The sequence below is a fragment of the Dermacentor albipictus genome, chromosome 5 (assembly GCF_038994185.2).
Source record: "Dermacentor albipictus isolate Rhodes 1998 colony chromosome 5, USDA_Dalb.pri_finalv2, whole genome shotgun sequence".
In the NCBI taxonomy this organism is placed as follows: Eukaryota; Metazoa; Arthropoda; class Arachnida; order Ixodida; family Ixodidae; genus Dermacentor; species Dermacentor albipictus.
In genome coordinates this window covers 148,520,415-148,546,440 of record NC_091825.1, presented here as the reverse complement: position 1 = coordinate 148,546,440, position 26,026 = coordinate 148,520,415, and the positions used below count along the sequence as shown (strand labels likewise).

At 47.4% G+C, this 26,026-nt stretch overlaps 1 protein-coding gene and 1 long non-coding RNA gene across 3 annotated transcripts in view; one reads left to right on the top strand and one right to left on the bottom strand.

Annotated features, from left to right (window-relative positions):
- LOC135897642 (uncharacterized) overlaps positions 1-26,026 on the top strand; it is a 76,203-nt gene that overhangs the window by 31,960 nt on the left and 18,217 nt on the right. Inside the window, exon 2 of one of the 2 annotated variants that reach the window (XR_010563104.1) lies at positions 11,668-11,751. This is a non-coding gene — a long non-coding RNA (uncharacterized lncRNA). Of the gene's footprint in view, positions 1-11,667; positions 11,765-26,026 lie in introns of both variants that reach the window. The other variant, XR_011514658.1, reaches the window with a different exon arrangement.
- Positions 19,808-26,026, bottom strand: part of LOC135897641 (metabotropic glutamate receptor 3-like) — an 81,732-nt gene continuing 75,513 nt past the window's right edge. The window contains exons 7-8 of the mRNA XM_070539164.1: positions 24,820-25,141; positions 19,808-23,996 (exon numbers count right to left, since the gene is read on the bottom strand). Of these exons, the coding sequence (XP_070395265.1) occupies positions 22,743-23,996; positions 24,820-25,141 (1,576 nt within the window). The 3' untranslated portion in view covers positions 19,808-22,742. The remainder of the gene's footprint in view (positions 23,997-24,819; positions 25,142-26,026) is intronic.

Genomic DNA, 26,026 nt, shown 5'->3' with positions numbered 1-26,026 from the left:
AGAGCAGCCCCCTTTTAGGCACTAATGTTTGGCTCGTATAGTACCGCGCGACATGCGACCGCGTTTCCGCGTCGAGATTTGAGAGTGAAGTGTTGACGTTGAGAAAGAGCCGCGATGGCAGAGGAAGACCGAGCGTCTGCAGCATGGCCGGCCGGAACAGAGGGCGACCGGAAGCGGAAATTGGACTGACTCGCCTGCAGCGGCGGATACGACAAATTGTGCGCTCTCTCCCAGTCACAGCGACGCTGACTCTGGTTACGAACAAATCCGACGCGAGGCTCGACAATGGCACAACACAGTGTCTCGTTTGAGGCGCCTGTCTACGTGAGGAGATAAAAGGCGTCCTCTGGGGTACAACCGCCGCTTCTGAGAACTGAGTGGATCAGATTAGGCCGGAGTTGGCCGGGCATATAGTGCATGCCACTGAAAACGTATAAGTATCATTCGATTTGTATAACCGTTGGATAGATATACAGTGCCGAGTTCCGAACGAAGGCTGCAAAATAACGGGGAAAATGAAACCGTAGTTACAGGGGGTGACAATTTTTTGTGTTTTATGCGATTTTCAAAAATCGCCTGCTGCAGATGCCATAATTCTAGTCCTTGAGCTGGATTTTTTCTGAGAGGCGCACATTACTTGCACGAAAAACCGAAACAAATACGGAGCCAATTAACAAGAAATCACGAATTAACTTCCTAATTAATTACTTTACGGCACATATTGCAATTAACTACTCGTAGCCGGCGAGATCGTCAAACGTATTCATTTGGAATTAATTTCCAGAATGACAACAGTTTGGAGATATGCGTCATCAAACTCGCCGTAAAAATGCATTGTTTGCCCACTTTTGTAACAAAACGTTCTGTAACGTTTTGTACCACGTTTTGTAACAAAACGTTGTTGTAACAAAAAGGCACAAAAGTTACTGGAACGCCCATGTATTTCGTCTTTAATTTTGGAAAATAATTCCTCGAAACTGGTGTTCTTGGTAATGCGTTTCAAGTGGATGCGTCTTGCAAACTCTACTATTAGGTAATTAATAATATAATTAACTTTTCCTAATTAGTGGAATATGTGTTTTGATTTTGCTTGCTAGTAATGTCCGCCTCTCCGAATAATCCAGCTCAACGACAATAATTACGCTATCTGCCACAGGTGATTTTTAAGAATTCCATAAAACTTAAAAATGACAACCTGTATTTGGACGCGCCCGGGAGAAATTAACCGTGTAAGAACACATGCAAAACTGCTAAACCAAAAGCATCCACCGACGTTCATACAAAGTCACAAGAAGCTTATATAGTATACAGAAGATATAGTACGCCCAACTACTACAACACTTCGAAGTTCTTGTGCACTTCCTTGAAGCAAATAAGAGTGCAAGACTTGCTTATTTTATGATTTCTTTATCCGAGTGGGTATTTATCTACCAACGTACTGTCGACATCGATGCCAATACACTTCTGAGGTCACTCAGTGCGCTTTTCGAAGCCTGTGCGAAGCAAGGGCACGAAAATAAGGGGGCATGGCTACCTGCGCTCTAAAAAGCAATTTACACCCTCTGGAGATTAACTTGTCCCAAAATAATAGCCACCTATCTCGCGTGCATTCCTTTTCTTGAGCACTCTTCACTCTACACTTTGATATCAGGAACTCTACATCCCACTGATACTTGCATGCCGTTCGTAAGCTGAAAGTAGCAGGGGCAGAATTCACAAAGCTTTTCATTCGTAAGCACTCTTTGCCATTGGCCGGCCGCCTTCACTAATGATATGCCGGGCATCAGGATTGACTGAAATCTTCTTTTACGAAGAATTCTAGTCGAATACATTTTTGTGAATACGGGTACAGGAGGCGTAGCTTTAAAGAAAGGAAATGGACGCAAGCTAGATGACGATTAATTGAGGGACAAGCTGAGCTCAAAAAAAAAAGGAAATGTTTTCTTAATGTTGGCATACTTTTATTTTTACTTTTTGTCTTTTCGAGCTTACCGAGCGGCCGTGCACGGTAACATTAATACTCTCTGTTCCAGTAGTGCCATTTACCAATGCAGGTTAATATACATCTTTGGTGTACCTTTAGCTTTGGGATAAGGCTTCGGTTCGTGAACATTTAGGTCACGTACGTGCTGGTTCGCGCATATAAAACTAGTAAAATGCAGTTTAGAACACAACCGGCGTCGGCACAATCAATCTATCGTCCGTCGGCTTTAGGTCTGGCGACCTCAGCCCATCCAGTGCTTTAGCATCGAGCCTTCTAAGTAAACGCATTACGCCTTGTAACAGTATTGCGCTGACAACATGGCCAGTTTGCTTGTGGTTCCTATCGCATTTCTTTATGCGAGTGCGATCACACGCTCATGTTTCTCACTTCATTCTTTAGAGCTCAGGGGCCCGTTTCTGCGTTGAGAGTCGGTTTGCCTCGGCGGCGTTGTACCTCGTAACAGAGCGAACGATCAAAGCAAAAGATGAAAGCGTACGCGGAGCGCAGCATGAAATGAAAGAAGAGCGCGCCAGGAGGAAAGTGGAGGAGGAGGGTACAGTGAAAGCATGGAGCGGAAAGTGGAGGAGGAGCGAAGGGGAAAAGCCCGAGCATGCGCTGAGCTGTCGGCGGCCACGGTATCCACAGCTGCGTGGGCGAACTCATCTGCTCTGTGGTAGATGAGTACAGAGAAGCGAACCCTATGGCTTGATTCTCTGTCAACCTCAAGACCGACCACTCACTAAACGCGCTCTATACATTTCTTACGCCTTTTTTCTTGCATCGTATAAAGGAAAGTACATCGTCTGAATCTTCGCGCCTTGACGGCACTATGTTGGAATCCGTTTACCATTGTCTTATTGAAGGCCCATGACACGACCAGTATCGAAATACCTTTCTAAGTCATCTGAACACTTGGAACAGACGCCCTTTTCCTGTGTAAAACAAAAATCTTGAGGACCTTGATCGTGGGCTAACAGAAACTAGCTTTCGAGGCCCTGTGGAATTTTGAGTGAATTAATAAGTTCTTTTTGAACTGCAGTTAATGTCCACTTTTCGATTTCGTCTATGTTCCCATGACCTGTCCACGCTCGTGTTGTATATGTACAACCTTTTATTCTTCTTTACTTTGTACTTAAGCCACAGACTTGCTCTGTTAATATTTGCCATTTTGTTCTGGACTTCTGATGGTGTTTTGCATTTTCGTTATCTTTATTGCGTTTGTTGCTTTTCCTCTCTTTGACTTCCAAATAGCCGGCCTTGTCTGTGGCCAAACTTCCTAGGCTTGGCATTTAATAACCAAGAAGAAGCTTGTCGACAGGGCAAGCAGGCAATTTGGGTACGCATTGTACTTTGTAGCGCCTGCATATTCTGGAGAGGCAGGCCTTGCGACAATGTTTAGGACTACCTGAACTCGTAGCGAATGAAGTTTCATATGTGAAAGCTAAGATCCCTTCTCTCGTACTGCGGTTTCGATTATTAGCTGTACAATCATTTTTAAGGTTATATGAATCCCCTATAAGGCGTTCACAAACCGTTTTGATCTCCTAGCCAGATTTGTGTTTTGGCTTGTACTGGCCGCGATTCCACACACATCAAATTATCTTTGTACAAACTGTCCTTGATCAATTAAACATCTAAATTAGTGAGGTGACTCTTGTTTGTTGCAACACCAATTCTATTGAAGTTCGGTTCGATTATATATTCAGTAAAAATTCAAAGGCACTATCTTACTGCATGCTAAGCTCTATCTTAAAGGATCACTTTCTGCACACACCGATCAAGACAGTTATTGCCACTGACACTTCTAAAAATGAAGAAAAGTGTAGAATCGAAATATTTTCTCCTATTCAAGATTCGTAGCTTTCTCTTCGCCTCCCAGACATTGTACACATTTTTCTAGCAGAATTTTTACCTGTAATTTAAGCCCTTCGTAAGCTAAATACATCAACATGTTCTACAGTCGTCGTGACGGATTCTCTGTATCTGTGCTCCTCCTTCACTGCTTCTGATGGCTCCCAGGTTTTGCGAGCTTTCAAATCGTTAGTGCCCCGTCATTTACCTTTGATTGTATTGGTTTGGGTACCAGGACATAAAGGCCTATTTCTCAACGAAATTGCAGATTTGTAGGCGAAAGTGTCCCTGAAAGGCCCAGTCATTGAAATCCTACCGGCATCAGCTTTCATCATAGGGGCGAGATTTCGGAGGCAAATGACGCTGCGTGAATTTCACGCCCCTTCTTTAACAAACTCTACAAATTTTCAGCACTTGTCACATTATTGGGATAGTAAACTTGCGAAACGCGAGCACTTGAACACGCAATCACCAGACTATACACTGCCGAAATCCATGTTCAAATGCTTCCCCCTACACAGAGCTGGTCTGGCTCCCTCACCGAACTGGTCCTCTTACGGGGAACATGAAACAATCGATAATTTTGTCATTGATTGTCAAAGATACTCTCAACTGCGAAAAATAACATTAGAAACGCCTAAGCGTCTTCTTAGATTGGACTTAATTGCTGAAAATTTACTATCTTTGAGGGCCTCGACCCTTGGGCTAAGTGTCAGGAAGGTTGGTGATGGCATCCAGGATTGTATGACAGGGTCAAAAAGCTGTCCTTTATAAAATCGGAACTGAAGGCTTTGTTATATTCCTTCAAAATTCATTACATTAGCTGCATTTTTGTTCTAATTTATTCCTACGTTCTATTGAAATCGTAAGCTAGAGTCTTTCTATTACTTCCTATATGCCTATTCACCAATTTTATTTAGTCATTTTATGATTATTTTTTCTTATTATTACAAGGAACTACCCGGTTCTTGGCCAATCCCCCGGAGTGGGTATGTGCCACTAAGGTCTAGGAAAGGGGCGGGGGGGGGGGGGGGCGCTCTGCGTCCACACTTACACAGAGGCAAGGCTGACACCGGTGAATGTGGAAATTCAACGTATTCGCCCAACAAGTAAATCCAAGGTAAGCCTCCAGATTGAATTTGATGATATTTTCCCCTCAAATACTAAATTAATGTCAGTCCAATATTTAAATGACCAATTACAAGATTACGTTTCTCACCTGGAAACAAGCAATATAGTAGCCACTGATGCTTCACTGTCAAACGAGAAGGCTGGTGCAGACGTTTTCTCTCCTTCTCTTATTGGTCCTTTTCTATTCGCCTTCCGGATTACACGCCTATTTTCGCAGCAGAATGATTGGCGATTCTTCTAGTGCTGCGCAAACTCCCCGCGATTCAATTTTCAGCTGTCGTAGTGACAGATTCATCACCAAAGGAAAAGGCGAAGGTAGAGGGGTTTTCTTCCTTTCTTTTTGGCTCAGGTTGACGAGTTTGATGCCTCACATTTTTTTTCTTTACCTGACGGGCAGAAACAGGCAAAATTTCACGGTAGTTTTTAGGGTGCCGTTTGAAAATGTATGCGTATCCAATAATTGGAAATAAAGCAGCGATAAAATATGCGCAAGGACTTATTTCAGACTTTCTTAGTTGTCGCTGAGCTTAACACTCACATTCGTTATTCTTCAGTGACTTCTTTAAGACTGTATTCAAATTTATTTTATTAGATTTGTGCGTGAGTTAAGCGATGTGCTTTGGTATGCATATCCCACCTGATTGATCGAACGTAAAATAGATTTGTGGAAGAGTGAGATCAGGTAGGAGGGGGACTGGCCATGGTGCGAACGTCATCGCCCTGCACCTAAAGCGTTTTTAGGGTTTCCTATTTCCTTCGGTTGTTGAAATTTAGCTTTTTGCCAATGCTTTGCTTGATAATCTGACCGTCTTCGACCTTCCATCGTATCATTGTTGGTGTTGTTATTGTTTATTAAACTATGAGATATTGGAAAAGTAGGACATCGAACGGCCGGCTATTCCAGTCATTTTACGACTAATGAATCTAGCCATAAGAAAAATACATTATTTAGCGTTACAAACCTAATTGATCTTAGTGCAAACTGTTTAGCGAGACGCAGGAAGGTATTTTCGCTGGGTGTCATCACCGTGTATTTCATGCCTCGCGATATATGTCGACCGCGCGCCTTCAGGGATGCGCCACAAGCCTTTGTCGCCTATAGAAACGACAGCCGCGTGGAATATGCATTTCTGTCATGACCTCAGCGCCATTGTCGGCACGGTGTTCCAGCGCGTTCCGGCCACGCGGAAAATTGTGTCGTTCCGCGTGGCTGCCGGTTTTATTGCGCGTTCCCCGATGTGTAACTCGTTGGCGCAGTCGATTCTCGCGTCGGGAAGACGCCGAAAGTCGGCCGCGCGTATAGGCTTTCGTTGTCCCCGGCCGTGCGGCGCCAGCGTCACGCGGTCGCGACCGTTCACCGCGACAGGGTCCCAGCTGCGGGCGCCAAAGCCAGGTCCTCTTTCCGTGGCGCCCTCGCGAACCGATCGGCGATCGATGGGGGAAACCTGACACCGCCTTCACGGCTGCCTTTGCTCCCTCGGCGCGGCGGCTTGTTTTCGTACTCGCTGCTTCTCGCGCCGTCGACGATTGTTGTCCCCGAACGACGTCGCCGCGCCGGTGACGCTCTCGGGCTGGCGACGGTTTCTGTTCCCTCGCGCAACCGAACGACACCTGTGAGAATGCGCGTCGCACGGAGCGGGTGTTGACTTTCGGTTCGCGTGTGCGCGGTTATTCGCGGCTTCTCTTCCCTTTCCACCCCTCTCCATCTCCTGTACTATCCTCGCTGCGTTCGAAAGCGAAGCTGACTGAATGACTCTTACGTCGTGCCAGTGAGCGTTAACGGAGTGAGTGGGTGTCCGAGTTTCGCTTTGCGGGCGAGCGCGGGTTTGCGGCGTTGACGCTGCAGCGGGGACGACTGGTGACTCAGCGTCACCAGCCTTGAGTCACCAGTAGTCATCGGTGTCAACGTGCGCGACACGGCAACGCTGTTCGTCGAGATGACGTGCTGTATTATTTCGGAATAGTAAATTGCTTGGCTAGTTGGTGCGACACTTTCGGTCTAAGAGAGCGTTGAAGTAGTATACGGAGAGACAGCTAAAAATATTGACAAGAAAGATGCTCGCTTATGACTGAAGTTTACAGGAAAATACGATAGTTCAGCCTAAGAGCATTACATGCACGCGATGCCAGTGGGAAACAAAGAGTAAAGGTCAAAATGAGCGTGGTAAGGAAGGTGATAAGGCGAATACAATACCATGGCTTTATCTTTTCTTGCTTGCCGGCGTCTAGCGGTCATGTACGTAACGAAGTCTATATGTGATTCTTAGAGGGGTCGGCTGCCCCTCTGCTACGACGTGCGTTTAAAGAGGAAGCGAAGCACTCAGCACAAAATAAATCTATAGAGCGGCATACAAAAAGCATATGAGGAAGAGCTCATACTTTTCAAATCGGAGACCTTGACTTGTTTTACGAAGCGAGCCGCCACACACATGCAGCAACATAACACCAATTCAGCTACTGTGAGAAAAAAAAAAAAAGCTTACAAAGCTGGTCAGATGCCACCGACTTCTGCCACTTGAATCCCAAGCACAGATTACCGGACGAATAACTAAAAGCCTAACTCAACATGCGCCCCACAGATAATTATTTCTAGGTAGCATATTTATCAATTAGGTATACATTCAACGTATGTAGGTTTTATTATCACGTGCTCTTGCACACGATCGACTTAATGCGACTGGGGCGTCACTGCTTTCGGGAGGCGACAAGGCCATATTACCCTGTCATTTTCATTTCAGCGTTTCTTGTGGTGCAATGTCCACTATTGATATGCATTTTCTCGACAAGCCGACCCCATTTTCTTTCCCAAAATTACTATTCATTGTATTCGTGTCGTTCACGCTGATGTTAACTTCCGTCTCCTAGTGTTACGTGACGAGGATGTTTTATTTCTTGCTCCTATAAGGTTTTCATGTGAATTGTCAGAAACTGCGCAAAGCGCCTTCATTCCGCATCCTGTAGCTGTCCCTGTCACGGCGTGCACTCCGCCTCGTCATCCCCATTCGAACGACTTGGATATTTCTAACGTTAGATTGTTGATGAAAAGCAATGTTTTTTGTTTTGTTTTGTTTTTAGACGGAGTTCGTGTTACAAGCAGTTCGTATATACTAGAGATAGTCGTAAGAACATGCACCGGCTAGGACCGCGTACACGTTATTAGCGAAGGTAAAGGTCCAACACCGCCTTCCACGGTGAACACGAGAGAGGAAATTTGCGAATACGGACCGTGGGAACATATCCACAGTGCAGTTCGTATTCCCTCGAATGATTCATAATAGTAAGGCCCAGTGAATTTGGGGTAATGACGACCGGGAAATAGCCGACAGTTCGGGGAAGGAGAATGCTTTGTGAATTTGGTCCCTGGTATGCATCTGGCCAAGAGCAGGGTTTGACTAATAGTGAAAAGGTTGCGCCATTTGTTCGAATGATCGGCCATGCTTAAGCCCAGTTACAGCATGTTTCTCCCCTTTTTTTTTTGTTTTCCTGACACAATCGAAATGTGGAACGGTTTGCCGAACGCAGTTGTGAGAAATGAAAGGTCTGCCTATTTAAAAAATGCGTTTGATACTTGTTTTAGTGTATATGATGATGTATATTAAATTTTGGCAGGAGCATTTATTTGTTGAATTTCCTTTATATAATCACTCTTTGTTCCTTGTTTTTTTTTATTACCAATAGAGCCAGTGAATGTGTATGTTACATAGAATATAATGATTTATGAATATTATGTATCACGTGAATATTATGTATCACGTATTTTTGACACATGTAATGACCCTTTTTGAACCTGTAATGATCCCTCAGGGCGGGGTTGACTACATGAAATAAATAAAATAAATACTTCAGAGAGGCTGCCCTTCCCAGCCGTGGCGGCCTAGTTTATGGCGAAATTAGAAACGGAAGAAAAAAATAAAGATAAAACGGACCTTCGTCTGTATACTTATAATAATGGGGCAAGTTAACGAATGCAGCTTCGTAATGTTGAACCCCACAGTTTGGAAATATTTTTTGAGGATACTGGCATCCGTAGTTCTTCGCACGCGTATAAACCGCGGAGAGGATAAAAAAAATGGGAATGCAGTGCCCGCATAAATTGACAGCTTGTGGCAGTGACCCGCAAGGACGTTCGAGTGCGGCCGCTATCTGTGCGCAGCGGCTCGCGGCCCGGCTCCGCGCTCCCGACGTCGAGCGCTGTTTGAACAGAGAGTTCCGATTCTCAGACGCGCGCGTCACCCGCCCTATCTGTATGTACTGTGTCTCGACAAAAGCGTGCAGCGCCTCCGAAAGCCATCAGAAGTCAGCAGATCGGACTCCACTTTCGCGGAGCTGTGTTCGCTCGTTGGAATGTTCCGCGACTGCCTGGCACAGAGTCGGCGACCTCAACTCGATCGCGTCCAAGGTGCCCGCCAATAACGATGTGATCAAAAGCATGGGCAGCACAATCGGCTCGCTGGTAAGCGAAAACGGGGCTGCTCGAACCAACCACGAAGTCAACGAAAGTAGGGTCAGTGGACAGACCAACTTGGAAGCGAGCGATAGCCTACACGCTCCAGCCAATCACGGTGACAGCGACAGCGCAGACCAGTAACGAAGCAAACTAATGCATAGCCAAAAGGACTTCTTCTTGGGCAAGTTGGTGCTTAGATTTCCTAGGTATACTTTGTGGCGCGAAATACATTTCTTGAAAAGGGACAGAAGAAAGGGAGACAGTGAAGCGCCAACTGACAGTGAAGCGCTTCACTGTCTCCCTTTCTTCTGTCCCTTTTCAAGAAATGTATTTTGTACCACAAAGTATACCTAGGAAATAATGCATAGCCACTGCGCCGGTCATTATCTAAGTCAGCGAAGCCCTATCGAATACCCATACGAGTAATCGGCGAAAGTATGGTTAACCGATGGCCGTTCACAAACCCGGCAATAGCCAATGGTCGAGCCAATCATGAAGACAACGAAGCATAGGAATTGCGCAGGCCGAAACGAAGCGCAGTAAGCTTGAAATACTGTAGTCGATGAGCTGCCCAATGGCGAAATCGACAAAAGCCTCATCAACGGACAGGCCAATCACGAATTTAGCGTGGATTCTGGCACTGGTACCGGCGTATGTGTTGCTTGCCATTGGGCGTGCGCCTTTGCCAATTATACTTTTAACATCACAATCGGCTGTAATCTTCACTTACAAGCCGTTTTGGCGTATTAACATTTTTCTCATTACGGGCCCTGGCCTTTGATTAGGCAACGTCAGCTCTCGATTCCGTCACACTGCACGGTATTATTTATTAGCGAGAAGGGGCATATGTGCCAGTCGTACTGAACGGAAGCCCGAGGAGAGAGCACATGTTGGAGCGGAGGGGAAATATTGCAGAGAAAAGCATTCGCAATCTCTGAATGCACTGCGGGGACAGCCTGATGTCTATCGCTAACCACTCGACGAGTCAAGCGTCAGCTGAAACAAAAGAGCAATACGCATGTAACGACAGGCAATGGCGCTGGAACATTGTTAAAAGAAAATGTTCCAGACTGAAGTCGAGTACCATGTTGTGTCGGCGAGCAACTCTGCAGTTTGTTTTCTTGAAGTTTTTGTTCGGCTTAGTCATGCACTCTTACCGTGCGATGCCGTCACGCTAATATTACTTACAAACAACGTGTGCTGTGCAAGTGCCGTTTTTCAAGAGCCGGCGGTGCTATAATTGCATGCGCTTCTATGTTTCAGGGGCCGAATTCACAAAACTTTTTGTTCGTAAGAGCTGTGTGCCATTGGCCGGCCGCCTTCGCTAATAATGTGTCGCATATCGCCATTGACTCAAGTGTGCTCTTACGAACAGCTATAGCGTAAGGTAGACGTTTTTATGCCAGAAGTGGCTGAAATTAATGTGTGACCTGCTATAACGCCTGACCTGCACCTTGCGCACATACATACATACATACATACATACATACATACATACATACATACATACATACATACATACATACATACATACATACATACATACATACATACATACATACATACATACATACATACATACATACATACATACATACATACATACATACATACATACATACATACATACATACATACATACATACATACATACATACATACATACATACATACATACCTCCTCGGACAATATGAAATGGAATAACCAAAATTATTTTAATTAAAGAGTACAGATTAGGTATAGCGTTACGGTGTGTGTGTGTGTGTATGTGTGTGCGTGTGCGTGTGTGTGTGTGTGTGTGTGTGTGTGTGTGTGCGTGCGTGCGTGCGTGCGTGTGTGCGTGCGTGTGTGCGTGCGTGCGTGCGTGCGTGTGTGTGTGCGTGTGTGTGTGTGTGTGTGTGTGTGTGTGTGTGTGTGTGTGTGTGTGTGTGTGTGTTTACTTGTACTCCTCGCTCCTTCATGTTCACTGACATTGTGATTGGCATATGGCGACGCTCATCACCCGTGGGTATGAAAATTTCTAGATTGTGACCGAGACCCGCCGCAGTGGCTTAGCTGCTATCGTGTTGCGCTGCTAAGCATGAGGTCGCGGGATTGAATCTCGACCGCTGCGGCCGCATTTCCGAAGTCCCCCACTAATCCGGAGTCCCCCACTATGGCGTGCTTCATAATTAAGTCGTGGTTTCTGCACGTAAAACACCAGAATCCAATCGTGACTGAGAATTAATTCGAGCACTTTGTTTCTTTTTACAGCAAAAGCCTCAACGTGGTTACGGAGAGGAAAAAAGCAGAGGAAAGAGAGAGGGCCAGCAGAGACGAGACAAGAAACGAAGAAAGGTAAATAGAAAAGGCAAGTGACTAATGAAAAATCATATGACCAAGAGAAATAAATAAAAGACAACAGCAGGTGATAACCGAACGGCTCTCAACGATAACGGGTAAGAATACGAGCGCCCTCAAGCACATGGCTGACGCTACGTGGGCATGAAAAGGAAGCTGCGTTGCAGATGATCTTGAGCGATGATGTCGATTGTTGCCTTATCACTTTCACGCGTGCAATGGCGCGAGTAATTACGTACATCTCAACGCTATCGGGCACATGTTTCCAAATCATGACGCCCGTACCTCTGCGTGTACGCATTAACATGCACGATTATCTCTAGTCCGTGCGCTATCTTGTGCCTGCGGATACTTGACACAATGCATCGAGATGTCATAAATTTGGCGTCGCTTTACACGTCAATCACAGCTGCACTTGGACGCGCATTTGACGCTCAACATCCGGCTTCTACTGTAAACTTCGTTTGCGACACGCCGCTTGTTGACGTAGAGAATGCAAACATTCGGGCTTAATGTTTTCGCCCCGAGTACCAGAGCTTCGGTGCGGAAAATTCCCCACGCCAAGGTGCGCTTTTCCCCTGCTCGCTTAAAATGCGCCTTGGCACGACGTACGCGCTCACACGTGTTCGCCTTTATCACAATGCAATCGTCGCCGTATCGTGATTATCGTTCGTCCGAGAAACGAACAAGGTAATAGGGGCAACGATCGCCTGTCACCTCTGGCATGGTCTCATCAACGGTATCGCGGTCAAGAGTGCGCAACGATATTACGGCGTTCGCCGAACCACGTGAGCTCGCAGATAACGCGCGCAATACGCAAAAGTCCTTAATGCGCGCCTATATGCTCCAGCGCTAATGTGTTGTAGAAACTAAGAGCTTGCTGCGCAGTCGCGCGCCGAGAGAGAGAGAGAGAAACGAAGAGGGAAAGGTAGGTAGGTTAACCAAGGACGTGCCCGGTTGGCTACCCTGCAGTGCGGGAGGGGAAAAAGGAAGAACAGATAAGGAGAGAAAAAATTAAAGGTTAGTCATTCGCACTCAGTTGCAAAGGAATCTCCACTGTCACAAGCGTTCAAGTAATCCAGTGTCCTTCAAGAAACGCAGACGGACTTTTGTGGCCCTTAGGGATCATCATGCAAAAGGTGCAGGCGAATTGTGCCTCATTGCGGAATTTATCCCGTCGCGATCCTGTCACGTCGATCGATGATGTAATTGGATCCGCTCGCCTAGGCGGTCTTCCGAAGGAAGACTGGAAGTAAATTTGGGCGAACTTTTTAATCAAGGTGGAGACGATCAGCGGCCTAAAGAACGCTTGCGTTTTCATGTCACCGCTGCATGACGATATAATGATTCGGTTTGCGTTTAAGAGGTACCACTTTCCTTTCTCCTGTTCTTGCAACCTTGAGCTTGGTCGACACACATAAAGGGTGTTTTTGTTTTTAACTGCACCAAAATTTTTAAAGGTTTCCTATGGTAGATAGCATAATTCTAACACTTGGCCTAAATTACTCGATGAGACGGCCATTACTTCTACGAGAAATCAAAATCTTCAATTCAATAATTAACGTAACTGCGCTGATTAATCCTTTAATGAATTACTATACGCCACATATTTACATCTACGAATTATAGGCGCTGAGTTCGCATGGCGTATCCACTTGGAAAGAGTTCTCTGGACAGCACCAGTTCCGAGATATCAATATTCAAAGTGTCCGTCGAAATGCATTGGCGTTCCAGTTAATTTTTTAAAGAAACCGCTGTTTTGTGCATTGAAGCCTGCCTTCATAAGTGCTCCTCAGTTTACCATTATTTCTCCTCTTCTATTTCCCCCTGAGCAGAGTAGTACGCGGGAAAATTATTTCCTCAATGTATTCTCCTGTTTATCTCTCTCTCTCTCTCTCTCTCTCTCTCTCTCTCTCTCTCTCTCTCTCTCTCAATAAAGCGTTGCTTCACATTGATTCCATCATTGCTGTTGGATCCTCAATAATCCTTTCTAATTACGTGCGGCCTGAAGCACAATCAACTTTCAGTGCAGATCTTTCAGTGCACAAATCTTTCAGTGCAGCTTAGCAGCAGCATCGATGTTTTGTACAAAGCAAATGTGTGCTGTTTCTCGCGAATAAGCTTGAACCGGTTTGAACTGTTGTGCTTTCGCTCCGGATGTGAACAGGAACTAAACAGTTTTCAGTGAACCGAAACGAAAATCGGAACGAAAAAAAAGTTTCCGTTCGACATTCTGGAAGTGAGTGCGAGTGGCTCACTGAATACGGCATTCGAGTGAATTCCTAGGGTTGGCGATGGATAGTGAGCCTTACTTAGCCCTTTCGAGAAACGGACTATATTTCCTGCGTATGAGCTGATATTAGCGTATATAAGTGCCAGCAGTTCTATCTGTTGTTTTTGTTCACGGGTGTTTACGCTGTTGTACGTGTTTAGTGACGCGCGAGGCAGCAAGTATAAGTGAGGCGGGGTTCCGAGGTATAAAAATTGTTGTTGTTCGCGTGCTCGCTGCTGTTCAGCTGTGTGTTGACGTGCTCCTCTCGTGTCGTAGTCTTGCTTGAACTAGACTATATAGTACTCATATAATATATTGTGTACGGACTATACACAATGTAATATACGCACTTGTTCGTAAAAACGAGGAATTTGTAAAAACGGTGTTTTCTTCATTATAATAATGGCGAAGAGGGCTGGTCTTTCCTTGAAAACTGTTCGAATACTATTCGATTCGATTCATGCTCGATTCGATCTAAAAAAATTTCTATTCGCAGGCACCTCCTATTCGTACATCGTTGCTTGCCTGCTGAAGAACGCAGTGACGCGGGGCAGTGAGCGAGCAGTACCAGTAGGGACATCTGTAGGCGACATGCGAACGTGAAAAAGTGGAGCACGCCGTTGTAGCGGGGAGATGGCGCGGTCTTATCGGGAACACCGCGTACCGTGTTCTACCGCATACTAGAGGTACTGCGTATTATCACGTGTTGCGCACAGCGAGAGCTAAAGCTGGGCTGCGAGTACGCGAATTTTGACTAGCGAGGCATCACTTTGCCCGGCGTGCCGGTGCAAAACATCGTATTTCGGCGCTTTCGGCGTAGTGCTATGGGCGCTCGGAACATGGGCGAAAAATTCTCTAGGAGCGTTTTCAGTAACCGCCTTGACCGTGCAAAAAACAGTGGTATCTGACTCTCCGCTGATTATTTATTGAGGATCTCGGGAATAGTCTCGCTATAGAAAGGATGATGTTGGATATCACAGACAATATTGTATCTCGCTTTACATGCAAATGTGACTGACTGCACTTACATGCCTATGAACACCCGTTTATCCGCTTGTTTGCTTTATTAATGTGTGCCAATTTCCCTCTTTCTTTTTTTCTTGCAGTGATAACTCTGTTTCTGACGCCTGGGGTCGCATTCACTTGTAGCTTACTACTGAAATGTTTCATGGCCGTCCTTATTTTCCTTGTCCCAGGTGTACTCAATGCTCACTCTTTCCCATTTTCCCTCTTTCTTACTCCGTCTTTCTCTGACACCCAGTTTAACGCAGCAAAGCAGACGCTCGTCTGATTGATCTCTCTGCATTTCCTCTTCTTGCTTTCTGTCTTTCTTTTCGTTTGTTGTTAACCTAGACAACCTTGACGAAAAATGGCCAAAATATCGTTACTCGCTCCGCTTTTACCATCATTCTTTGTCTATGGTTTTTCAGTATACGAGAGCGTCGCTTGGATACTTTGGTGCGGCGTACGTGCGCGGGAAGTTATTTTGTAACATTTTGTTTTGTTGAATTAAAGAACCGCGTTCTTCTCACTGTTCCCGTAACTATTTCAGCGTCGGACAAAGTATATACAACTGAATCAGCCGTAAAAATAAGGCTAGCGCTCTTCCAGACAAACGGCTGTTCACGCTGCAGAAGACAATAACGAGCATTACCACAAACCAGGAAGGTGTGCGCGTGTTTACCAGACTATCTCAGCATGTAGAAATGCCCGCCAGGGATGAGGAGGCACCTCGCATCATTAAACTCGAAACGCCACACACGCGCCCGCTAGACACAAAACACTCGCGCACACAAACTTACACGCATAACCACGCAGATACACACATACACCCAGACACGCTGCGGCACACCACACACATACGAAACGGAAGAAGCAAACACGCGGCGTACGTGAACAGAAAGCTCAAGTTTTGCGTCGACTTCTGCAATGAGGGCCACCGCGTTCCCCTCGTTCTCAAGAGCTGCCTCGTCGGTTAACTACATAACGTCGTCTCGTGCGCATTCCGGGCGCGTGATGTTCTCGCTACACTAGGAGGAAATTCGCGCGGGACGCCGTTGCCGGGAGGCGACAGCGTTGCGACCGGCTGTAACATCTTCAAGGTGAACGGGCCGTCGACCGCCTATGGAGTTCGGCGACGTCCCGGCCGCATGTATACGGGCAGTCCTGCTGCCAGTTTCTGCCGCACATCGGTGAATCCAGTGGGGTTAGCGATGGACGGAATAAGTACGTAGCGAAAGGTTACCAGAGGAAGCCTCACCATACTGCACCGAATAAGAGCAAGTGTGGCACGTGCCCCTGCATGGTTATTCAAGACGGGACGATACCAATCCTCCGCTACATGTGTACTTCAAGAACATTAAACGGCCCAAAACAGGCGTGGACGCGCGCACTGCACACAAACATTCCTGGAAAAAATTGGAGGACGCTTAAGCTTCGACTTTCACGCAATAGCATTCAAAGACCTCCTAGTGCTTCTCACGCTTCCCGGCAACTGCATGCAACTTATGTAACCCTAATGTTTACCGGGAAACGCTGGCGGCGAACGCTATGTACGAAGGCTAGCTTTGTGGTTCTTTTGTTTTTTTTTTTCTTTTTGATGGTGTAAGGAACCAAGGGAACGGCGCCTCCCCTAATAAGACAGACCTCAAATGGCAGCTGGAAAGCGCTATCAGCCACCGTGGTTGCTCAGTGGCTATCGTGTTGGGCTACCGAGCGCGAGGTCGCGGGATCGAATCCCGCCCACAGCGGCCGCATTTAGATGGGCGGCGAAATGCGAAAATACCCGTGTACTTAGATTTAGGTGCCCGTTAAAGAGCCCCAGGTGGTCGAAATTTCTGCAGTCCTCCACTACGACGTGCCGCATAATCGCAAAGTAGTTTTGGCACGTAAAAGCCCCATAATAATAAAGAAAAGGAAAACGCTATCGCGTTAAAAGAGGTTTGTGTTTGAGTTTCCGCGTTACATAATTATGTTTTCTTGTATATTCAAATTACAGTCCGAAGCTGTCATGTCTGTAGGTGGTTTTTCTAAGCATTTTACTTTGATCAATTCAATTAGTTCCGTAACTTTCTTGCGCTACACAGAGGGCCTGCGTGCTTGTGTATGCGTGGTTCAATACGCGCGAATAGGAATGATTATTCCCGAAACGACAGTCGACGCCGCACGCCGACGCCGGGTTTTCTGCGACACGGGACCCTTAACGCCATCGCTTTAATATGACACGCCAACTAGCTCGAAGCAAAGTTCTCAGCTGTGTACTTCGCGCAATGAGACGGGAGACATTGGACACTTGTGTGGTCGTGCCCAAGCTACCGTGGTGAAAAAAAGAAAAAAGGACAGTCTACTTGTGAACTTGCAAAAGAAAGACCTCCCACATGCATGCCTTCAGCGCCTTCTGTTTTTGGAAGGATCTGCTATAGTACACAATGAATCTTCACACGATATCGCCATCGCAGCAGAGGGCGACGAGGGCACTGTTGCAGTTTTTAAGGGCAACAGAATTGGACAAGCGGCTGTAGCCTGGACAGATGTTCATAGTGCTGCAAGTGCTACTGTGCTGTGCGGTGGCAATATGCGGTGACAGTGACCGACTGTGATTGTATGTCTGTGCTCCTTTCTTTCTTTATCTCTACTTTGTTACCACCTTACTTCCCCCTCCCCTCTTTCCCCAGCGTAGGGTAGCAAACCGGATCTTCCCCTCTGGTTAACCTCCCCGCCTTTCCCCTTTCCTCTCTCCCTCTCTTCACACAATCTCCTTACGTTTACAAGACACAGAACTGTTCGACAGATCGTAATAGTGGCAATGAAAGAGACGCTCAGCGGAGCAATTGCCGGTCTCGATCACTTAGGCTAAACCCGCCTGTAGCAACAAACCACCACCACCACCAGGCACCCTCATACAGCGCAGCACCGTCTATCATACTATAAAGAGCAGAGCTCATTTACCCCTTAAAAGTAAAAGACCACCTGGAATAAGGGCTCGCGTTCGCCCTTAAAGTAACCCTGAAAAGCAACACTGAATCATTTTATGAGCTGTTATTTGAAAGCTATATTTTCATTCAGTGTGCGGAATAGCATTGCGGAGAAAATGAAAAACAAATTTCATGGCCCATATTCACGAAACGCTTTTACGTTAGAATCATTCGTAAGAGAAAATCGTAGTCAACCTGATGCTGGACATGTTATTCACGAAGACGCTCTACCACTTGAGCTACGGTGGCGGCTTTCCTCCCATCCGCTTTTGTCGGTTAATTGTTTATGTGCGCAAGATCTGGCCGTGAGTGTTCGCCACTCGAGGCAGTGGACGCGAGAGTGGAAGTGACAGAGCACTGCATGCGTAGAGTGGAAGATGTGCTTTTTACTTCCACCTGCGAAAAGTTGTCTTTTCGTTCACGTTCATTTCGCTTTTCCTTACCATTTATGCGTTCTAATTAATACCACACTTAGCTTCCCTTACGCTGTGTTGCACAACAGCATTACACCACCGCCTGAGACTCCATCTCGGTTGCCTGTGGTCATTATTGATTTGCGCAGAAAAGTTTGTCTTGAAGGCAGACAGCCAGACACTGAAGCGAAGTCTCGCAACACGTACGTATCGCTTTCCTAACTTTGCCTGACTATACGGCTAACCATATGCGAGTTCCGTGAAAAGCGCGCCCTCTGGCTGTCAGGCGCAGGCGGGACAAACTATAGGATTTGCTTTTCGTGACTCGTTAAGTAGACGTTAATAACAGGTTGTGGTGACGTCCGTTTAAGCGGAAGAGGAGGCTTGCGTATACCGACTCTCTTCGACATAACGTGTGGCAAGTTGTCATGTCGGAAACTTGCGCGCAGATTTTCTGTGTATTGGATCCCGTGAGCCTTTATTTATTTATCATTAGCTGAAAGTGGCTTACCTTTTTTTTTTCTGAGCCCGTGAAGTTAGTGATTTCGCCACGTGTTCTTATTGGTCTTGACTTACGTGAGTGTACTGCGATGCTCCTTTCGTTAAGGCACATCTCGTCTAGTACTTCCGTCTAGCGCAGCTTACATTTCGTTGTTGTTGAAGAGGCCATTAATCGCGCAATTTTTGTGTTCGTAATTCACTGGCAGAAAAAAAAAACCGAGTGGAGCAAGAGCTTTGAGTTTTCCAGAAGTCATCGGGAGAGTCGAATTCGACTTCCGCTTTTCGTTAATTTATTTTAATCCGCGAGCATACAGTCGTTACAAGTACTCGCCTCGACGTTGTTTCCCATTGATTTAGAAAAACAGCCTGTTTGATTTCTGAGCGAAATACAGAACTATGTCAACGGTTAAGAAGAAGTGAATGGTTAAGGCGAGCGATCTAAGAATTTCGCATGGTATGGTGCAACACGGCTTACCGCAACCACCTTGCAGCCCTGTTGATTGATGAAAGGTGTACTCCACCTTCCTCCACCTCGCGGGGTTCCGCAGAGCTGATTCGCCAAAACTTTGTTGATTATGACCTTTTTGAAACCCGTCGCAGCGCACTTATTAAAGGGGCTTTAATGGCCGTGAGTGAATGTCCAGGCGTTTCGTGTACTGCCGTTTCGGCTATCTGTCGAACTTCATCGCAGTGCACCAGCGTAACTCATTGGGCAGCATTTAAAAAAATAAATAAAAGATTTTTCGAAAGGCTGCTCGAGTACCAACCATTTCCAGTTAGCAATGTCGAGAGGATGCGCCTTCCTAATAACATGCTTATTTACGGCACTTAATCGTAACTTCACTGCCGCCGTTGTAGCAACGTTATAACGGAAAGCACACTCACACAATGGACACGTGCGTAAAATAATACTTTATTTTTCATAACAACGACAACTGTCGAATTCGTTTTTTTCTCTTTTCCGTACGCAGGAAAAATACAGAAATATAACAACAGATACATACCCAAGAGCTCATCACCAAGCTTCACCGCACCTTAATGTCTGATTTTCTCACCGTAGAGAATAAAGGCGACGAGTGGAGAAGAAACGACACAGGTTCCACGAAACGGCGATTTGAAACCGCCATTTCATGCTTTGTTTGCGCCCAAGTGGTAGACTTGTAATACTGTTTGAGCGCGCATATAAACAGCTTTCGTGTCTTGGTAACCTCAGCAGCACCTTTCTCCTCTCCACCACGTGAAAAAGCTATAGGAATGGCACACAGCACCCGTTTATTAGGGAACAAATAGTAGAGGCTGCCAGTGGCACCTGTGAAGTTCCCGAAGAATGTCCTAAGCTTAATGTTCCTGTGTATGTTATAAGAAATACAAAAAAAAGAAGAAGAAAAACAGACGTCGCGAGGGCATGGAATGATAGCTACATACTGCCCCCAGCGCAGTTGTCTCCAACCCGGGAGCGTGCGCCAGCGCCATCTCGTGGAATGCGCAGGGTCGAGAGAATTTTTTTTCCTCCCTCATCAAACGGTGCACTAATGGCGAGCCACCACTGGAGGCGTTGCCCTCTGTGCTTCCTTTTGAGGCAGGCTATCTAGGAACGCGAAGTTACGAAAAACAGACGTTTTCCCAAAGAGACTACTTGTGCGTATCGTGTATAATTACTGCCGAGACAATTGCACAAACCTTGTTACAATTCCAGGGTGTACATCCCGAAGTAGATAAATATCTCACCGAGAGAGTGAGAGAGAGATAAATGAGATGTAAAAGTCAGGGAAGTTAATTTGCAAAGAAGCTTCTGGTTTGCTGCCCTAGGCAGGTGGAAGGGTAAAGGGGAAAGAAAGAAGGAAAAACAGTGGAGAAAGAAGCAAAGCGTGCGAAAGAAAGTAAAAAGGTGGTGGGGAACGCCCAGGCGTATCAATCTCCTTAATGGGGAACTCTAACGTATAAAAAAAACTTCAATAGCGCCTTCACCGACTTCTGGCGTGAAGAACGTTTCGTGGCCCCCCAGGATTGCTTGTTGCGAAAAAGACGAGTAGTCGAGACAGACCAACGCCGTCGGGAATGAGTGTCCGTGCACTCTATGGCGAGGAGGTCGGCAAAAAACACGTTCGATAGTTTACCTCGCTGCTGCAGTCGTCACAAGTAGCACAGTAGTCCCTTGCGATACGGAAAGCAAATCATTTTGTGGAAGCGCCTCCAAGCCACGGTCGGCAATATACTATTGTCTCGTACCTCTCTACGACGCCGTCTTTCATTTGGACTAAAAATGTCATCACTCTCCACGAAGCCTTAGAAATTAAAGACGGCAATGAGATAGTAAAAAAATCAGCTCGTTCAACATTAACAGGAGAAGTCTGATTCTTCTCCACTTTTATCCACCAATCTTTCAAAGTAACGTCGAATAAGAACTACGATGTGTTCGCTCTGTTATGTGCTCTCTCTCCTCCCATCTTTCATCTCCCCCATCCCACTCCCATGTGTAGGGTAGCAAACCGGTTAAGCTAAACTGGTTAACCTCCCTGCCTTCCTTCTCCACTTTTTCCTTCCTCCTCGAATAAGAACTGGTGCATGATCTTGCGCTTATTATAGACTAGAGGAGTGGAAATATGACATTAAAGTTGATCAATGTAAATAGTGTTCTGGAAGGTAGTGATACATGCCACCGCCATGTTTCTTAGGGGAATTTGATTATCATCATCAGCATCATCAGATTTATTAAGTCAGCCGCTGCAGTGAGCGATGATTCATCTGTCACGCCAGGCGATAAGACATGTCCCGGGCTTGCACCTTTGTGACTGCTCTGGCTCGCCTCGCGTTGGACGGTGCAGCTGTTAAATAGGAGCAGTACGAGTCAGTTGCGTAGCGAAAAGCACGAGCTTGTGTCTGACGATGCATGCGCAAAAGTAATTTATCTCGAACCATTAGCCTACAGCACACAGCGCAAATGCACTTCTGCACGCACCGTTATCGCGCTGTATGCAGCTGCGCTGGGGTCTATACATAGGATGTTCTATGACACAAAGAATTACTTCCTACACTACATGCCTTCGCGCACAAATGTTGTCGGCACGCTTTGTCAACAGTGTTCGCGAAAACATACGTTAGCGCCTTACGAAGCAAAACATTGTCTATGCCTAAATGCGCATCCGGAGTACCTGTAACATAACGCGGAAAATATTCTATAGCGATGTCTCGTTTAGGCACATCGTTTAGGCACATCGTTTAGGCACATCGTTTAGGCACAAAGATGCACTCATCTCACTGGTTAGCGCCAGCACGCAAAACGAAAAATAATCTTGGAAGAAGAAAACAAAACAAGAAAAAAAGAAAAAGAAGAAGAAAGGAAAGAAAGCTTTTCGCTATAGTCTTCACAGCTCCTTACAGAGGCGGATGGGTGGATCAAGGGCGACTATAGGGGCCTCGTTCTCGCACATCGTGATACACCTGGCCCCCTTACGCCTAATCTCAGGGGTTGAGGTCCGGGGCTGCAGCACCTATGGCTCTCCCTTAACCCAGCCTTAGACGTGGGCACATATGAGAAATCATGCGACACGGTCACAGTCTGTCACAGGAACACGTTGTCCTCAAAGAGGCGAGCAGCGCTTTCAAAGCCGGCAAAGATGTCGCTCACTGACAAAGGTATACAGCCTTGCGTTATCACAGTTCACGGCTATTTAAACCCGTCGAGAGAGGTGGGATGTTGAACCGCATGTCTCTCCACAGAAAATGAAGGAGAGTCACAGGCTCGGCTTGAGCCCTGAGAGCGCGCTTCGCGCAGTCCTGTCTGCCTGCGGCGTGCCGGTCGCACGACCGTTTCGAAGTTCCCGGCACCTAAGGGTAAGCAGACCCTGGAATGTAGAGCGGGTTCCTGACATGATGAGACGGCCCTGCACCAGTTCTGTTGGACTGGTGCACGATGGTGACTGCTCGGCCTCCGCGAACGTAGCAGCACTCGGGCATCGTGGACCCGCTGTCCTTATGGTGGTGCTGGAAGGTGGTGAAGGCGGACGCCGACGAGTCCGAGTAGCTTAGCGGCTTGTGGCCGTAGCCGCCCCGTTTGTGCAGGGCCCTGAGGTACGGAGCGAAGATGCCTACGAGAATCAGGAACCCCGTGGCGATGAGCGCAAAGCTGAGCGCCGCTATCTGATGTTCTCCGGGCCCCAACAGCAGGAACGCCGTGTGTCCCGCCGCGAGGATCGGCACCGCCAGGAGGCTGGTGCACAACAGGCTTCTGGCGTCGCGTCGGTGATAAGAACAGTTGCGCGTCCGAAAGGCCATGAGCACGGCGAGGGCCAGCACCACGCACGGATAGGCCTGGTGCAGCAAGAACCGCGCCTGGTTCAGCCGGCACCAGCGAGGCGGAGAGAGCATCCAGGCCTGCGCCTCGAGCGCCAGCTGGACGGCTACGAGGAAGCATATGGTGAGCAGCTGGTTGAGACCGCTGGCACGGCCCCCGAGTCCGGTGCTCTGCATGGTGTTCAAGTGCATTCCCTTGAGTAGCAGCGCGCCAAACGCGAACGCGTAGCTGATGTGGTGTGCCAACTGCTGGATGGCGCACAGGCGGGGCCTAGGCCGGAAGGTAAACAGAAGCGCCGACAAGAAGAGGCTGACCACCGAGAGTAGCAGCAGGAGTGACGTCAATTGGTGGCCCTTGCGCACGACGCCCTCGCAAAGCTTCATCAGGAGGAAGACCGCGACGTAGGCACTGAGAAGAATCCCGATGCCAGACATGATGACGATGGCCAGCGTCCAGGGCTTCGCCATCCATATGGTGTAGAGCTTGGGCTTCGTCAGTCGCACGGCTCCGGACGCCGTGGGCGCCTTCTCGGCGAGCGCTCCGTAGTCCTCGTCAGAGGCCGTCTGCGAGAGCGGCGGCGAGCTGGTGGCGTCGTTGTCCAGCGGCTGAGGCTCGCCCTCGTTCTGGATCTCCAGGTTGCTGGAGCGCAGGTTGGACGAGCGCTGCCTGGTGGACGGCTTGATGCTGGTTTTGCCGGCTTCTACGGCGGATCCTCGTATAACGGGGCCTCGGGTCGGCACCAGGACATCGTCCACTTCGAGGCCAGTATCGTCCATGTAGCCGGATATCTACATCAAGACGGCGATAGAGTAAAGCCATTAGTCACAAGAATAAAGGCGGTAAGCAAACGCGGAGAATAACGTGAGCAGGTTCAAGTTGACCACCATAATATCGTTGTTTGAGGAATGGGGTATAAAAGCGTTGCTAGGCGTAGGCAAGCTTCTTGTCTTACTTTTGCAACGCAATGGCGGCGTTGGTAAAGTGTTACTTAACACTACTTCACAAATAGGATTGGTTGTGCTAAGCAGAGCCAGGGATAACTGAACTTGACCTCTAGCACCTAGAGGACTGAATAAGGCTTCAAGGCTGATCGTACTTGCTATGAAAGCTCGCAAGGATTACCTACGTACAAGAAAAATACAGTGCAAATATTTTCCTTTATCATGCACTCCTAGAATTTTCGCGACTTCGCTGTGTGCTATAATTTCACATGTGGAGACACAAGTTGCAAAACAAGGGTTTGCTCTAGCTGGAAGTCACCAGAGCGACTTTCTTCTCCGTTACCGTATTATCTTGAAGCCATTTTCACGAGCGGTCACAGATCCAGACGCCGGATAAAGCGAGCGCCAGGACTCACACGAGCAGGACCTGAGCCAGTAAAACTGCTTGAATGGTTCAGAGCCAGGCAAAAAAAAAAAATATCTTGTGTTTTCACTTGAGGTTAAATTGGGTTTTCACGGTACTCTTTGGTAGCCGCTCCGCGACACGGTTTTGAGCTGCTGTTCCAGCATCAACAAAGGGAGGGTTAACTTGCGGCGGCAGCCCACCGGGTGAAGCTACGGCCCCGCGCACGCAAGCCGAAGATCGTTTTGCAAACACCGCAACTCTGACCTGCAGCACTTCGCCGTTGGTGGAGACGGCCTTGACGGCGTACTTGAGCGTGGCCACGTGCCTCTCGTGCGAGAACTTGAGCGGCGTGTCGCTGAGCGAAGCGACTCCGGCGCCGGCCATGCTGAAGTTGAGCGAGTCGAGCGCCTCGAGCACGGACGCGCTGAGTCCCTGGCGGCCGCCGAACAGGCAGTCGGTGCCGCGGCCGCACTGCACCCGCTGCACGGCGCGAAGGGCGGCGCCCATGGCCCACACGGCGCGGATGACGGCCACCGCGTCCGCGCTGTCGCTCATCTCTTCGTCCCAGCGCCGGACCACGTCGTTCCTGCGGGGGAGGAATTATCCTGTCATGCCTGGTCGCCCTATCGGCCAACGATGCAGCTCTTCGAACCACATACGCATGCGCCTGCAACGCCGACCGCCACCGCGCGGTCTTCGCCCATGCGTACTGGGCTAAGCTAACTTATTGTCTTTGAAAACGCAGAGTAAAACGCTACAAAACAAACAACACGCAAAATTAATTTAGGATGTGCAGACAAAGCGCAACAACTAGTCTTTCCATGCTAGACACTCCTGCTTTGCCCAGTCGGTGTCAGTGCTTTCTTAGGTGCGCGTACATGCGTACGTATGTGCTAGCAACCATATGAAGCGAAAAGACAATGAAGCCAAGGAAAGTGTAGGAAGCATTGCCTATTTTCTTTATTTTAAATGTAGAAATAATTGTGAAGGAGGGCTGAATTTGCGATAAGACTCATGTTCTTAATGAAAGAAAAGAGAAATGAAAGAGCAAGAAAAGACCTGCTCTCAAGTTCCTGCGCGTTGTGACGCCTGCGATTGAAAGGATGCTGCACATCCGCCACTATAGGCTCGTGAATGCCGCTGGCAAACACTGCCAGGGCTAGGTTTAGCACATGTGCTCAAATACACAAGAATGCAGGTGGACGGTGGTAAAGTCTTCACCGTAACTCGTATAGTAGAACACCGCACGCGTCATGCAGATGATCTGTGTTCGGCTCAACTAAATGCCGCAGCAGTCGGACACATCAGTGAGTGCAAACTATAAAGTTAAGATTTTCAAGGTTACAAGAATGACATTCATGTCATCTTCTGATGGTCGCAGTGATCTTACGCATCTGAACGGACCGATTCCAGAGGCACTCTGAGAAGTAGAAGAGAACGAGAGTAATTGTGGAGAAGAAGAGGCACTATT